This window comes from Pygocentrus nattereri, chromosome 23, assembly GCF_015220715.1.
Source record: "Pygocentrus nattereri isolate fPygNat1 chromosome 23, fPygNat1.pri, whole genome shotgun sequence".
In the NCBI taxonomy this organism is placed as follows: Eukaryota; Metazoa; Chordata; class Actinopteri; order Characiformes; family Serrasalmidae; genus Pygocentrus; species Pygocentrus nattereri.
Window position 1 is genome coordinate 16,251,480 of NC_051233.1, and position 15,745 is coordinate 16,267,224.

A 15,745-nucleotide genomic window follows, 5' to 3' on the forward strand; every position below is an offset into this window, starting at 1 on the left:
CACGTATTATACCATGTCAGTGGTATAATAACAAAGTAGAAGTGATTGGGAATCACAGCAACTCAGCCACGAAGTGGTCGGTCACGTAAAAAAAATGACAGAGTGGGGTCAGGCGCATAGTGCTTAGAGGTGGGCAACTTTCTGTAGAGTCAATTGCTACAGACCTCCAAACTTCATGTGGCCTTCAGATCATCTCAAGAACAGCTTAGAGAGCTCCATGGAATAGGTTTCCATGGCCAAGCAGCTGTATCCAAGCCTTACATCACCTAGCGCAATGCAAAGTGTGGAATGCAGTGGTGTAAAATGTCACCACTGGACTATAGAGCAGTGGAAACATCTCTGGGAAACATCTCTCATCATCTTCTCTGGAGTGACCAATCACGCTTCTCTGTCTGGCAATCCAATAAATAAGTCTGGGTTTGGTGGTTGCCGGGAGAACGGTACTTGTCTGACTGCATTGTGCCAAGTGTAAAGTTTGGTGGAGGAGGAATTATGGTGTGAGGTTGTTTTTCAGGAGTTGGGTTCAGCCCCTTAGTTCCAGTGACAGGAACTCTTAATGCTTCAGCACCAAGAGATTTCACAATTTCATGCTCCCAACTTTGTGGGAACAGTTTGGGGACGGCCCCTTCCTGTTCCAACATGACTGTGCACCAGTGCACAAAGTCCATAAAGACATAGATGAGCCAGTTTAGTGTGGAAGAACTTGACTGACCTGCATCCTGACCTCAACCCGACAGAACACCTTTGGGATGAATTAGAGCGGAGATTGAGAGCTAGGCCTTCTTGTCCAACGTCAGTGTCTGACCTCACAAATGTGCTTCTGGAAGAACTGTCAAAAATTCCCATAAACATACTCCTAAGCCTTGTGGAATGCCTTCCCAGAAAAGTTTAAGCTGTTATAGATGCAAAGGGTGGGCCGACATCATATTAAACCCCTATGGATTAAGGATGGGATGTCGCTCAATTTCATATGCATGAAGGCAGACAAGCGAATACTTTTAGCAATAGAATGTGTGTGTGTGTGTGTGTGTATATATATATATACTGTGTGTGTGTATGTATGTATGTGTATATATATATATATATATATATATATATATATATATATATATATATATATATATATATAATTTTATCAGCTCCGCTTACTGTATAGGTGAACTTTGTAGTTCTACAGTTACAGACTGTAGTCCATTTGTTTCTCTAATACTTTTTAAACTCCCTTTTACCCTATTCATCAGTGGTGAGGACCCACATGGACCTTCACAAAGCAGGTACCATTTGGGTGGTGGATCATTCTCAGCACTGCTGTAAGACTGATGTAGTGGTGTTGGTGGTGTGTTGGTGTGTGTTGTACTTTTACAAGTGGATCAGACACAGCAGTGATGCTGGAGTTTTTAAACACTGTGTCCACTCACTGTCCGCTCTATTAGACACTGCTATCTTGTCAGTCCACCTTGTAGATGTAAAGGCAGAGACAGTAGCTCATCTGCTGCCGCAGTTTGTGTTGGTCATCCTGTAGTCCTGCATCAGTGGTCACAGGATGCTGTCCACACGATGCTGTTGGCTGGATATTTTTGGTTGGTGGACTGTTCTCAGTCCAGCAGTGACACTGAGGTGACACTGAGGAGAAAATCCAGCAGCACTGCTGTGTCTGATACACTCAAACCAGCACAACACACACTAACACACCACCACCACGTCAGTGTAACTGCAGTGCAAATGGAGCTGATAAAATCGACAATGAGTATAGAAACGAGATGGTCATAATGTTATGCCTGATCGGTGCGTGTGTGTGTGTGTGTGTGTATATGTATATGTATGTGTGTGTATATAATATAGTCAGTTATTGGCTTGTGAAGAACACAGTGTTTACTGTTTAATAACTTAATTCCCCTTCTGTCTTACAGAATATATTTTAGCCATGTGGCCCCAGTGATTAATCATTCACTGCTCTTATAATCTAAGGGTAAGGTATGGGTTACTGAAAATTGACAGGGAGTCTCTTCTCCAAACTGAGGTTAAACAGGAAGTGAGACCGTTCAGTCATTGGTCAGTCTAATATATGATGATGTCACCCTTAGAGAGAGTCAAAGGGCGTTCACGTGTGTACAGAGCCACAGTGTACAAAAACTGACGCTCAAGTTGGCTCTTCAGACAGGAAGAAGGAAATGAACTTCCTGTAAATCGGTTTTCTACCTAAGTTAAAAGATTGCTCGTGGAAGTGAGTATAATTTAACTATTTAAAGAAGAACAGGCTTTTAATTCAGAGTCAGAAATACTTAGCTATTCTTAGAATTCTTGTTCTTTTACATGTTAAATATGGTGCTAAATGTATAAATATGTGTGCTGTCTTAATGTGTTATGGACATTATTCAAATAATTTAATGTAGTGTATTTGCTAATTTTATCAAAAGGCAGTTGAGTAGATATGCTAGTCAGCGTTATTTACTCCAAGCTTTGATTCAAATGATTGTTTTTTCTGGAGAGGAGCGAAACAATAAGCCACTTTCATTATCATGTAATGTTCTTGTTTAACTTATTTTGCATATATCATATAGTTAGTATTAAACCCTGTAATTTTTCACAAGACATGGTATTAGACTATTTCTCTGATTGCCTGTAAGAATGATCAGTGAATCCACCTTGTAGAGTGTATTTTTGTTAGTCCCATGATGAGAACCGTAAATGCACATTATACACTGTGCTGACGAACATAGACAGCTAAGAAGCACTTATACTCTGCTGGGAAATGCAGTGTTATGCATTTTAACTCTTGTTATGTCTGTATACGTGTATATGTTTCAAATATATCAGTAAACATTTTTAGTTTAATAAGGTGTATAGTTTAAGGTGCAACTTCATCTGAATATTTTAGGTAATTAAAAATTATTTGTTTTATGTTTTTTTTGTTTTACGTTGTTTTGTTTTATGTGTTTGTTTAACCAACTACGGTAACTTTACTGGAACCAGTTTTTACAAAGAAGCCCTATAAAAGACAATGCAATAATAACTAGTAACTAATGAAATAGGCAACAAGGAATAAATAAATGTAAATAGCACGATCATTCAAACGAAACAGGCTACTTAGCGTTGTTTGTAGCTGAGGGCATGCATGTGAATTATATGTTACTGTGTGAGTGCGCAGTTAACAGTTAAAGAAGGTGCTTCAGCTACAGAAAGGGCTGCTGAAAGAGCACGCTCTTGCAGTTTCTGAACGAAGATATTTGTAGCCAGGCATTAGGCTGTTCCACCACCATCTATTAGTGAATGCAAGAGGAAGAAAGGGATGAGGAATAGAAAGAAAAAAGAAAAGGGGTGAGGGAGTGCAGGGTCCAGTGAGCACATGCTTGATCGTATTGTCTTTTTCTAGAAAAAAAATCATCAGCCCACCCCCCCACCCCTGTGTCACGCCTCAAGACGAATTTTCAAATTGCGATCCTCTTGGCCACACTGGGAGCTCAGCCACTTGCCTCTGTTGGGAGGTTACCAGAGGAGTCAGATCTGCCAGTGAACCAGCCAATCGCAACCACGTAGCATAACCGCTGACCAACTGGGGGGCTGGGCTTGGAGCTTTGCATCGGAGAAGCACCGGCAGAATCAAGCAAGGAACACACTAGAGGTGGAGAGGCAGCGCTATAGCTGGTGCAGCACACTAATCTCTCCACAGTGATCATGTGTCAGCGGAGCCTGAAGCAGCGGCAGCAGCACTGGAGCGGGGTGGGGAAATGGTGAGATGTTGCAGGGCTTTGCACAGACCATCCTCTTGCTACAATCTCCACAGAGTCAGGGTTGATGCACGGCGCCTCCGGACGCTCGGCTCCTCCTCCTCCTCTTCCTCTTTCTCGCCGAGAACGGCAGGGGGGTCTGCAGGCGGCGTCAGCAACGCCAGCAGTGGAGGCCCTGGAGCCCTGGGGGCCGCCGTTCGGCTCAGCCACCAGAACCGCTTCAGGTACCGAGAGGGAGATGGAGAGAGTGTGATGCTAGAATAGAGCCCAGGCTTATAGTGTGTCTGATACAAGGACATGCCATGTTAGCTTGGCAGAGGGACTTTGGAATGATTATTCATATGATGGATAACAGGAGTATGCAGGCGAAAACTGAAAAGAGGGTTGGATATACGGTGGTTGTATTAACATCAGGATATTTTAATAACAGGTTATCAGATGTAATGTTTTCTTAATAAACGTGTTAAAAGGCAAAGGTATGGTTGCACCTATCCTAGTGTTACTTTATCAGAGCTTTGAATAGGGTGTGTCGGGCAGTTATGCTGACAATTATACTTAGGTAGTAGCTTGTGGAATGAAATGGATTGCTGGACAAGTACATGGAGTGTGTTTGGCGCACAGTGACATTCTGTACACAGGCCAGAGCACTGAATGTAGCACAAGCATGTGGCCTGGCTCTCTTAAAGTCCTCTCTCCCCACAAAGCTATGGCACTGCATTTGGCCTAATTGCAGCATAATGCCCCTAAGCTTCTGCCAGAAAGCTTGTGAACAATGTGGGCCAGCGGAGCCAGTGATAGCCAGCCTTAAACTGTTCTTCACACCAGCTCTTATCCTTGAACTGTGCTTCATACAAGCCTTTAGTCTTTAAAAATGCATTGCAATACCGAGCCAACAGCTCTCCTTCACTCTGAGCGAAATGCAGCAAGGGAATTAAGGGAAGCCAGGATTCAGCTAGTGATTGGCTAATGTTTCTACAACAAACAAGACAGGGTGGATGTATTGAAATGTGTGAGCGAGCATGGCTGCTTCAGCTTAGAATGTGTGTACAATTTTGTCAAAAATGGATATACAATTTTGCTTGGTTTGTCTTTCTTTTCAGTTGCCTCATTTGTTAGATTCACTGTTAATTCTGGGCTCCTAGTCTCAAGCCAACCAAAGCATTTAAATTTGTGGAGAAAATAGCAAGTGAGCTGCAGTGCTCTTCACGCCTCTTCAGCTGTGCTGGACAGGCTGGGGGGAAGGGCAGGAAAGCCTTTAACACACTAATGAACCTCAGCTCTGTGTGACTGCTCAGGGTCTGTGCCAAACAAAGTGTTTCTAGCTGTAGTCGTTTAGAGCCATTTATGATTGATACAGGGGGTTTTAAGACAGCTGAACTGCATGCAGTTAAGAGTGAGCGAGGTTGCGTAATGTAGCAAATGCGAGTGGTATGGTTTGAAAATGGCTGCAACCTCTGTGTGCTGCAGTGCAGTTTTAAAGCAACAACATGCAGTGTAAACTATCTTTGCTTAAATACTTATGACATTATATTAACTGACAAGCTAAAAAATGTAACTCTTCTTACCACATATATACTGCGTAAGTACTTTATGTTAAGTGTGCTGATCAGCATAAACTTTTACCCACATGAGGTAGTAAAGACTTTCTAGTCCAGTAGTTCCAGTAGATTTACTGCTTTCATGATGGTACTGGGCAATAATCTTTTTTTTATTTCAGATGTAGGATTGATTAGTGCTATGATGATAGTCTTATTCTAGTGCAATGTATAAAATTATTGATCAAGTAATATAAAAAATTATAAAAAAGAAAAATCATTTAATCAAATTTATATCTTATCATATACATTTTGCGGGTACTGTATTCTCAAACATAGACCACCTTTCCTCCAGTCAAAATGGCTAAACTTTTTTTATTTTCCATTTATTGAATTAATGTAGGATAAGATAGCACAAAAGTGACATAAATGTTGAAATAATTCACAGGTGACACTAAAAGGTGAAAAATCCACAGGTGTTTCTGTTCATCTGAGAGAAAAACAATGCAGTAACCTTGCAAGAATGTGTAGCTGTCAAGAAGCCAATAAAAGAACATTTGCACTAGAACACCAAAACTGGTAGGGGGTTTTAAGGACTGATGAGTATACATTTGTAATTGGGGTTACTTGGATCATGAGGGGCAGAAAGTGCAACCAGCTTCAGATTTCTTTGAAAAACTCACAGCATGTCTCCTGAAAAGAATGGAAGTCATAATCAAAGCAAAGAGTGGACATGCTAAAAACTAAAAAAAAGTTGATATTTTGTTGTTGAGGTGTCTCTGTAATTTTCTGTTAAATATGTTTTTTTTCCCTTATGCTGGAAAAGGAATAAATTAATGGCTTTTTAAATTGGAAATAACAGCTTCACTACATTAGTTTTGGGGATTTGGACACCTCTCTGTGCTGGAAATGTGTTAAAACTCCTGACAGAACACGTTGTTTGTGCTTGAGACCCTTCCCAAGTGAAATAATCTGATTGTGAGCCTGTTGAAAGAGAATTTAAGAGAACTCAGTCAAAACTTGGTGAACGACTAATGGTCATCAGAGAATGTAAGTGAATTACATACCATTGTCATATCCTCATCTATATAATGTTGATTTTGCATTTGAGACTTAAATGTCAAGATAAACTCAAAGTAGCACATGGACACCATATTTTAGCATGTTTTTTTTTCTTTCTCATTCTGTAGTGCTATTTCTTTCCATTTCAACCACAAAAATGTTTCACAGTGCAGCTTTTAATTAGTGAAAGCCTTTTGCATAATTCTGTAGATGGAAATACAAACCTCATTTCTAGAAAAGTTGGGACATTTTGTAAAATACACAATAAGAATCAGTGATTTTGTTGATTCTCTTAAACCTTTTGTTAACTGACAAAAGTACAAAGACTTTCCTCTTAATGGTTTGACTGTCCACCTTGTGGCACAGGGGCACAATAAGATAGAGACATTTAAAGAATATTCAAGTTACACTGTTTTGGAACATTCCATACTAAGCAGGTGTATTCGTATCAGTTGAGATCATGATTGGGTATAAAACGGCATCCACCAAAGGCTCAGTCTTTGCGAGCAAAAATGTGTCATTGCTAACCATTTTGTGAGAGAATTGACAAACAGTTCAAGAAGAACATTTCTCAATGCAAGATTTCAAGGCATTTAGGTGTTTCACCTTCTAGTGTGCATAATTTGTTGAAAACAAGTGTTTTAAAAAGTGTAATTAAAAAGAAAGATGATGCAACACAGCTTTTTTGAGTGTGTTGAAAGTTGATCAGTTATAAACACTGGAAATCATTTTTGTTTTTATTGCATTTTACAAAATGTTGCATGTTTTTCAGAAATGGAGTTTGTAAAATATCAACAAAGATCTTGGATAATTTAACAACATTAATTCAGGGTCCAGCTGTTTTTTTATTCATTCCTTTGTTTATTTATTCATTACTGTAGAAATGGCATCCTCTTGTACTTCATCAGAATGAACTTTGTGTATGAGAGAGAGGAAAAAAGAGAAACTGAGAAAGCGTGTCAGTGTCTAAGCCGTCACTATCCTGCTAAGTGCTAGGTCTTATCCTGATTAGAGTAGATAGTGTATTAGCACCTATAGATAGCAGTCTTGACTGCTGTCCAACACAGTCTCTATCAACCCCCCTTGTGCTGGTTCATCATTTTCAGGGCCAAATATGACCCACTTCACTGACATACTAAAGCTGATCTGGCTTTAGCCAGCTACTTTTCTCATTTCATATGTGCTTTTCTATCTGCAAAGTAAGATGCTGTTCGCTCCAGACATGACAAATCATCTTACGCTTTGCCCCAGTCTCTGGCCTACAGTTGTGATCCAGTGGCGCCTCCTTCCTGCACTGGAGCTGGAGCTAAAAATAGTGTACAGATCTACCATGCAAAGCTGAGTGCTGGTGGACTGCTGTCACAGCTCTGCTGGCTCCTTTAAGCCAGCACTAATGCCCTACTTGTTCTGAATTGTGAGGAGGTTGAAAGATTGGTGCATTTCATGTTTCAAGTGAATTTAAATTAATCCTTAGAAATTACTTTTGACATAGACATTCTATAGTACTGGTAAATTTGTCAGATTTCTGTTAAATGTTCAGGATATGGCAGGTAGCATTCCTTTTCTTCAGATTATTATAAGCAAAGACCGGTTCAGAATCATGATGAGCAGCTGTAGATTTTTTTAGGCAGTAAACACTAAGGGATTAAAGGGAGGTGAGGTGCCTGAGGTCTTGGAAAACATTTTCAGGAGGATGGTATGGGGTTATGAATGTAATAGCATTGATTTATTATAAAACTACTGTGGAGATTTGCTACTGCTTCCATTTTCTCAGTTTTTTTCTGGCTGCTAGTTTGCTATACTTCTCTCTTCGATCAGTCAGCTTGTCAGTCTTGCTGTTCTAACCCTTTTTTCGGAATTTATTTGGTTTACGGGGTGGAGGGGTGTGCGTGTGGGTCTGCTTTTCTTTTCATGTCTTGGGCCTCTTTCAAATATTTTTATCACTGTGTCATGTCAGTGTTCTGTTGTGATATTGCTTGCACTCTGGGCCTCACAGGCTATGTTGTGCATGTTGTGCAGGTTGCAGTTCCCACAGCTGGCCTTGCGGCGGCGCCTTGGCCAGCTGAACTGCATGTCCCGGCCTACTGCCCGCCTGCGCTCATGGCCGCTCTCCTTCCTCTACTACATCTTGCCATTTGGAGTGCTCAAGCCCCTCGCCAAGGTGGGCTGGCGGCCCACCAGCAGAGTAAGTCCAAAAGAATGGGACGATGCCCAGAACAGCAAAATTACGTGACGTGTTTGCATGTATGTGAGCTGACCCGTACAAAATCTCAGTATCCAGAGACCTTTTCTGTGTACAAATCTGAAAGAAATAATCTTTGTGTCATTTTTCTATGTTACTGGTTTAATGAAAGTAATTGATGTACACATGTTCCTTTCACCAAGCAATGAGCTCTAATTTATCAACCTTATTATGTTTAACAGATATTTCAAATGGACATTTTTGTTCTGGAACACTTGAGCATCACATGTCTTTGGATTTGTTTTTCTTATTCACAAAATACCGGTTATTTGCAGTTTTTATTCCTCAAATCACTTTAAAGCCCTGCATGGCTCATGACTCAGAATTGCGCAACTTTGGGATGAAACCTATGATGTTGACTTTCACCCCAAAAACAAGCCCAGAATGTATATCAGGTGCATACTCTGGAATAAATGTAAAAACATGCTTATTGCCAAAAGTGGTTTACCTGTCCTGCTGTTTTATGTAGCTTGTGATTAGAGTCAGATCAGGACTAGTTTCCCTCACCTAATTTCAGTTATTTACTATTAAAAGAAACCTTTACCAAACTGATTTCAGACGTTTGTGGAACAAAGGAGGCATTGAGGACAAGAGTGGTCAGAGCCAATGGCTGCTTGTATATGCCCTCTCCCCAGCCTGGTGTAAAAAGACCCATTGTTCTGTTCCAAGTGAGGAATGCTTTGTCTGCTTGGTCACTGCATCTTCCGAGTAGGTTCAGTGCTCTGTGCACGCTCTGATTTTTTACGGTGTGCAAAATTGCCAGACAGGCCTCAGATACTATATCTTTAGATGTGTGATCTTGATTGTTATTCCGTGGTTTTCTCAAGCACAATGTCTTATGTAATTTGAGACTTTTGCATTAAAACAGTTTTTTTCTTCTCCAGAATGGAGTAGAAAGGTGATTTAAGTGACTTTGAACGTGGCATGGTTGTTGGTGCCAGACGTGCTTGTCTGAGTATTTCAGAAACTGCTGATCTACTGAGATTTTCACGCACAACCATCTCTAGGGTTTACAGAGAATGGTCCGAAAAAGAGAAAATATCCAGTGAGCGGCAGTGTGTGGACAAAAATGCCTTGTTGATTTGAGAAGTCAGAGGAGAATGGGCAGACTGGTTTGAGATGATAGAAAGACAACAGTAACTCAAATAAATAAACAGAATCTTGAGGAATGTTTCTAACACCTTGTTGAAAGTATGCCACAAATAATTAAGGCACTTCTGAAGGCAAAAGGGGGTCCAACCTTTTACTCGCAAGCTGTACCTAATAAAGTGGTGGGTGAGTGTACAGCACAGTGTAATTCAGTTTGTTGGATTACTGTGCTAAAGAATGAAATTATGCAGTTGGTTAAATATGCTGCTGATGGCCTTTTAAACTTTAACTTTGTCTGAACGGTAACATCAGACAACTTATTGCTAGTGTGAGCAATGTGGTTAAATTAGTAACACTGCGATTTAGTTAAATAAAAAAAATGTATCACCATTTATTTTTATTTATGAATTTATTTTTAACTGAATTTGAAAATGTCATTTACACGGTGTAGGCTCCAAAACTACTTGAAAAAAATGTAATCCATTAACTCCAATTAAGTTTTTTCAAACATTTTCCCTCCCCTGTAAAGTTACCATTTTGCATGTACAAGATTTTGTTGTGGCAGAGATGATGTATACAAATGACCAGTACTATCCTAAACTATACTTAAAATTAAAACAAACTACTACACTTCACGTAGACACCTTCTAAAAATCAACTTACAAATTTTTAAATGTATACTATTGGTCTAGAAGCTGGCAGTACTTAACATTCATGCAGTTAGGCTGGACTTAGCATTTAGATGTCCTTTTTTTGTCAGCTAGAGCTGAAGCGGACTACTGTAATCCACTTATAGTGGACACTTTGCCCAGCTTCTGTCCTACATCTCAGCCTCCCTGGCCTCTAGACCTTGAACTAGTGCTTAGTGCTGATCTAGGATCAGTTCTTTCTGGTTCTACCAGATGTAATCTAGGAAATGCCAGAGAGCATTGATCCAGACATAGCTGTCTTACTATGGTATATGCTCAGGCCAGAGGTGATATGAACCTACTTGCAGATGCTGAACGTTTAAAATATGTTTTATCCACATTAACATAGAAAAGATTTCTGAAGTGGCAGAAGCAAAAATAATCCCATATATACATTGCAAATGCCCTAACCTGATTGGTAAAGATAAGAGTGCCGATGCACAGCACTTGGCAGATGATTTCTGCCCCATGGTTTTATTCTAGCATCATCACTTGGTGTTATTACTTGACAGTAAGATCTCCAGTGATCTCCTGCAAGTAGGTTCATATCACCTCTGGCCTGAGCATACACCATAGTAAGACAGCTGTGTCTGGATCAGCAATGTTCTCTGGCATTTTCTAGATTACATCTGTTAGTTGATGTGATACCTGTAAAAAAAACTCTGAAATGTATATGTAATAGCAAAAAAAAATCAAACGAAGAATGATAGAACTCATTTGCAGTAAGCTTTGCCCATCCTAATTCTATAATCAATCTCCATCAGTTTTGTATTATTGTGCTTTTCTTTAGGTTGAACTACAATGTCTTACACTAGATGCTCATAGTTCTTACTGTTCCTATATTCCCAGAGTGCCTACACATATTTAGACTGCTTATGTACTGTACCTGCCTTAAAGCTTGTCTTGGTTGTTTTTGAGTTGTTAGTTTTCTGACATGCAGTGTGTGTGCATTTCTGAATGCTAGTGTTCTGTTAAGACACCTGAGTTTTGTAGTGTGAATGTGTGTGTGTGTGTATGTATGTATGTACATTGCTCAAAAAAATAAAGGGAACACTCAAATAACACATCCTAGATCTGAATGAATGAAATATTCTCATTGAATACTTTGTTCTGTACAAAGTTGAATGTGCTGACAACAAAATCACACAAAAATCAATGGAAATCAAATTTATTGACCAATAGAGGCCTGGATTTGGAGTCTCACACAAAATTAAAGTGGAAAAACACACTACAGGCTGATCCAACTTTGATGTAATGTCCTTAAAACAAGTCAAAATGAGGCTCAGTATTGTGTGTGGCCTCCACGTGCCTGTATGACCTCCCTACAACGCCTGGGCATGCTCTTGATGAGGTGGCGGATGGTCTCCTGAGGGAGCTCCTTGTGCTCAGTGTGAACCTGCTTTCCTCTGTGAAGAGCACAGGGCGCCAGTGGCGAATTTGCCAATCCTGGTGTTCTCTGGCAAATGCCAAGCGTCTTGCACGGTGTTGGGCTGTGAGCACAACCTCCATCTGTGGACGTCGGGCCCTCATACCATCCTCATGGAGTCGGTTTCTAACCGTTTGTGCAGACACATGCACATTTGTGACCTGCTGGAGGTCATTTTGCAGGGCTCTGGCAGTGCTCCTCCTGTTCCTCCTTGCACAAAGGCGGAGGTAGCCGCCCTGCTGCTGGGTTGTTGCCCTCCTACGGCCTCCTCCATGTCTCCTGGTGTACTGGCCCGTCTCCTGTTAGCGCCTCCAGCCTCTGGACACTACGCTGACAGACACAGCAAACCTTGCCACAGCTCGCATTGATGTGCCATCCTGGATGAGCTGCACTACCTGAGCCACTTGTGTGGGTTGTAGAGTCCGTCTCATGCTACCACGAATGTGAAAGCACCATCAACATTCAAAAGTGACCAAAACATCAGCCAGAAAGCATAGGTACTGAGAAGTGGTCTGTGGTCCCCACCTGCAGAACCACTCCTTTATTGAGTGTGTCTTGCTAATTGCCAATAATTTCCATCTGTTGTCTATTCCATTTGCACAACAGCATGTGAAATTGATTGTCAATCATTGTTGCTTCCTAAGTGGACAGTTTGATTTCACAGAAGTTTGATTTACTTGGAGTTATATTGTGTTGTTTAAGTGTTCCCTTTATTTTTTTGAGCAGTGTATGTATGTATGTATATGTAGACCTTAACATTTGTTGGTTGATCATGTGGCCATGGTATATTGCAGTAATTCTATAAAATGAGTGTCTAGTATTCCTAACATGCTCTTTACTTGTCTAGGTTACCATATATAAGTCCATACCTACAAGGTTACTCTCCAGAGCTTGGGGTCGACTCAACCAAGTCGACCTTCCCACCTGGTTACGGAAGCCCATTTATAACCTATATATATGGACATTTGGGGTAAACATGAAGGAGGCAGCTGTGGAGGACCTGCAACATTACAGAAACTTGGGCGAGTTCTTCAGACGCAAACTGAAACCTCAGGCCAGGCCTGTTTGTGACTCCCACTGTGTGGTATGTGTGTGTTCAATACTTTTAATCAGTAACAAGGAAAAACCACATTCAATTGCCGTATATATGTATTAGGGGTTTGTCTTGGTGTTTGATAACAAATTTATGTATTTATAGTCATCTCCAAATGATGAGCTCCCCTCAAGAAAAATTAGCTAAATTAATCATATGACGCTAACAATACCTTTTAAGGATTCAGATATTTCTAAAAAATGGAGAAATTGCTGACCATTTGTCGAATAGAAATAATTTGTACAAGATTGTTGTGTACTGGTAAACAAAAATCACAGTGTGATTTACACCACGGTTTGGCCATCACGGTTTGGTACAACGGGGGGAAAAAGCAACAAGAGACACCCAAATGCTTAAGGCTTGGTTTCCTTTCATTTATTTTGAACATACAGTACTGCAAGTTACAGTTTGTTCCACCTAGTCATGTACAGTGGGGAAAAAAAGTATTTAGTCAGTCACCAATTGTGCAAGTTCTCCCACTTAAAAATATGAGAGAGGCCTGTAATTGACATCATAGGTAGACCTCAACTATGAGAGACAAAATGAGGAAAAAAGTTTTAGAAAATTACATTGTCTGATTTTTAAATAATTTATTTGCAAATAATGGTGGAAAATAAGTATTTGGTCAATAACAAAAGTTCATCTCAATACTTTGTTATATATTCTTTGTTGGCAATGACAGAGGTCAAATGTTTTCTGTAAGTCTTTACAAGGTTGGCACCGCTGCTGGTATGTTGGCCCATGCAGAGCAGTGATGTTTTGGGGCTGTCGGTGGGCAACACGGACTTTCAACTCCCTACAAAGGTTTTCTATGGGGTTGAGATCTGGAGACTGGCTAGGCCACTCCAGGACCTTGAAATGCTTCTTATGAAGCCACTCCTTTGTTGCTCTGGCAGTGTGCTTGGTATCATTGTCATGCTGACCCAGACCCAGCCACGTTTCATCTTCAATGCCCTTGCTGATGGAAGGAGGTTTGCACTCAAAATCTCACAATACATGGCCCCATTCATTCTTTCATGTACACGGACCAGTTGTCCTGGTCCCTTTGCGGAGAAACAGCCCCAAAGCATGATGTTGCCACCCCCCATGCTTCACAGTTGATACGGTGTTCTTTGGATGCGACTCAGCATTCACTCTCCTCCAAACACAACGTGTTGTGTTTGTACCAAACAGTTCTACTTTGGTTTCATCTGACCATATGACATTCTCCCAATACTCTTCCGGAACATCCAAATGATCTCTTGCGAACTTCAGACGCGCTCGTCTGAAGTTTGAAGTGCCCGTCTGGCACTGCAAGATCTGAGTCCCTGGCGGCGCAGTAGCCTTTGTAACGTTGGTCCCAGCTTTCTGCAGGTCATTCACTAGGTCCACCCGTGTGGTTCTGGGATTTCTGCTCACCGTTCTTGTGATCATTTTGACCCCACAGGCTGAGATCTTGCGTGGAGCCCCTTATCGAGGGAGATTAGCAGTGGACTTGTAGGTCTTCCATTTTCTGATTATTGCTCCCACAGTAGATTTCTTCACACCAAGCTGCTTGCCTATTGCAGATTCAGTCTTCCCAGCCTGGTGCAGGTCTACAATCTTGTTTCTGGTGTCCTTCAACAGCTCTTTGGTCTTCACCATAGTGGAGTTTGGAGTGTGATTGTTTGAGGTTGTGGGCAGGTGTCTTTTATACAGATAACAAGGTCAAACAGGTGCCATTAATACAGGTAATGAGTGGAGGACAAATAAGCCTCTTAAAGAAGAAGTTGCAGGTCTGTGACAGCCAGAAATCTTGCTTGTTTGTAGGTGACCAAATACTTATTTTCCACCATTATTTGCAAACTTTTTTCCCCACTGTATAGTCCCCTCCAAAGTAACATTGTTGGAACTAATTTATGTGGTGATATTTCAACTTGTGTTTTTGCAGTTAGGAACAGAGAAAACACAAAGAATTGTAAAGGAATTGTGCTGAACAGGTGCAAAAATACTGCAGGCTGTTTAGAGGGAAAATCATCTTTTGTTTTGTATTTTATTTATTTATTTATTTTTAAATCCCCTCTCTTTTTATTTACCTTGATAGCTCCCTTCCTCAACTCTCGCTGACTACTCCATCTCCTCAAGCTCTGCCTCAAAGCTGACCAGGGGTTAGGAGTTATGACATTGCTGCAGTTATAGACCCTCGATAGACCGAATTATTTAGTGCTAGCTGCAAAGAAAGGGTCCTCTTGCTAATTTGCTGACCACTTACAGCTTAAGTGTTTCCAGTTGATACTTGCGTTTGTGAATGCACAGTGATGCACGTACCAGTACACCCCTACTACAGAAGTGTTTTATTTTAAGAATATTCTGTTCTCAAAATGATTGGCACTCCTAAAGAATATTAAAAAAACAACAACAAAGAACTGTACCTTTTTGGAGAAAAAAACTTTTTAATTGCTATTAGTCTCTACATATATATATATATATATATATATATATATATATATATATATATATATATATATATATATATATATATATAGGTGTTTATTTCCATTTTTCTGTGGGGTACAAATATGAGGTTAGGCACATGTAAAATCCTTTTTTCATCCATCAGCATGAGTAAAACCAAAAAGCTGTCGGCTAAGACAGAAGATTGTGGACCCTCATAGATCAGAAACATGTAGTGTGTGTTGAAGATGGCAGTCCACAAGGGAAGACCCAAGAACATCAAGGCTCAGTGCTGTTATTCTCACCAGGAGAGGCTTCAAGAAATGTTAATAATAGAAATGCAATTTTTTTTCAAACCAATGTTTTTATAAAAAGAATTGTGCTACTATGAAAAAAAAAAAACATATTCAGCTCAGCCATTTGTTTAAGCTACAATAGCTTAACAATTCTGTAGTTGACTGCATATGTG

At 40.4% G+C, this 15,745-nt stretch overlaps 1 protein-coding gene across 4 annotated transcripts in view; it reads left to right on the forward strand.

Annotated features, from left to right (window-relative positions):
- Nucleotides 1-15,745, forward strand: part of pisd (phosphatidylserine decarboxylase) — a 43,382-nt gene that overhangs the window by 11,167 nt on the left and 16,470 nt on the right. For 2 of the 4 annotated variants that reach the window (XM_017724727.2, XM_017724728.2), the window contains exon 4: nucleotides 12,619-12,855. In XM_017724727.2, the coding sequence (XP_017580216.1) occupies nucleotides 12,619-12,855 (237 nt within the window). Of the gene's footprint in view, nucleotides 1-3,414; nucleotides 3,953-8,344; nucleotides 8,511-12,618; nucleotides 12,856-15,745 lie in introns of those variants that run through there. The other 2 variants (XM_017724726.2, XM_017724729.2) reach the window with 2 other exon arrangements.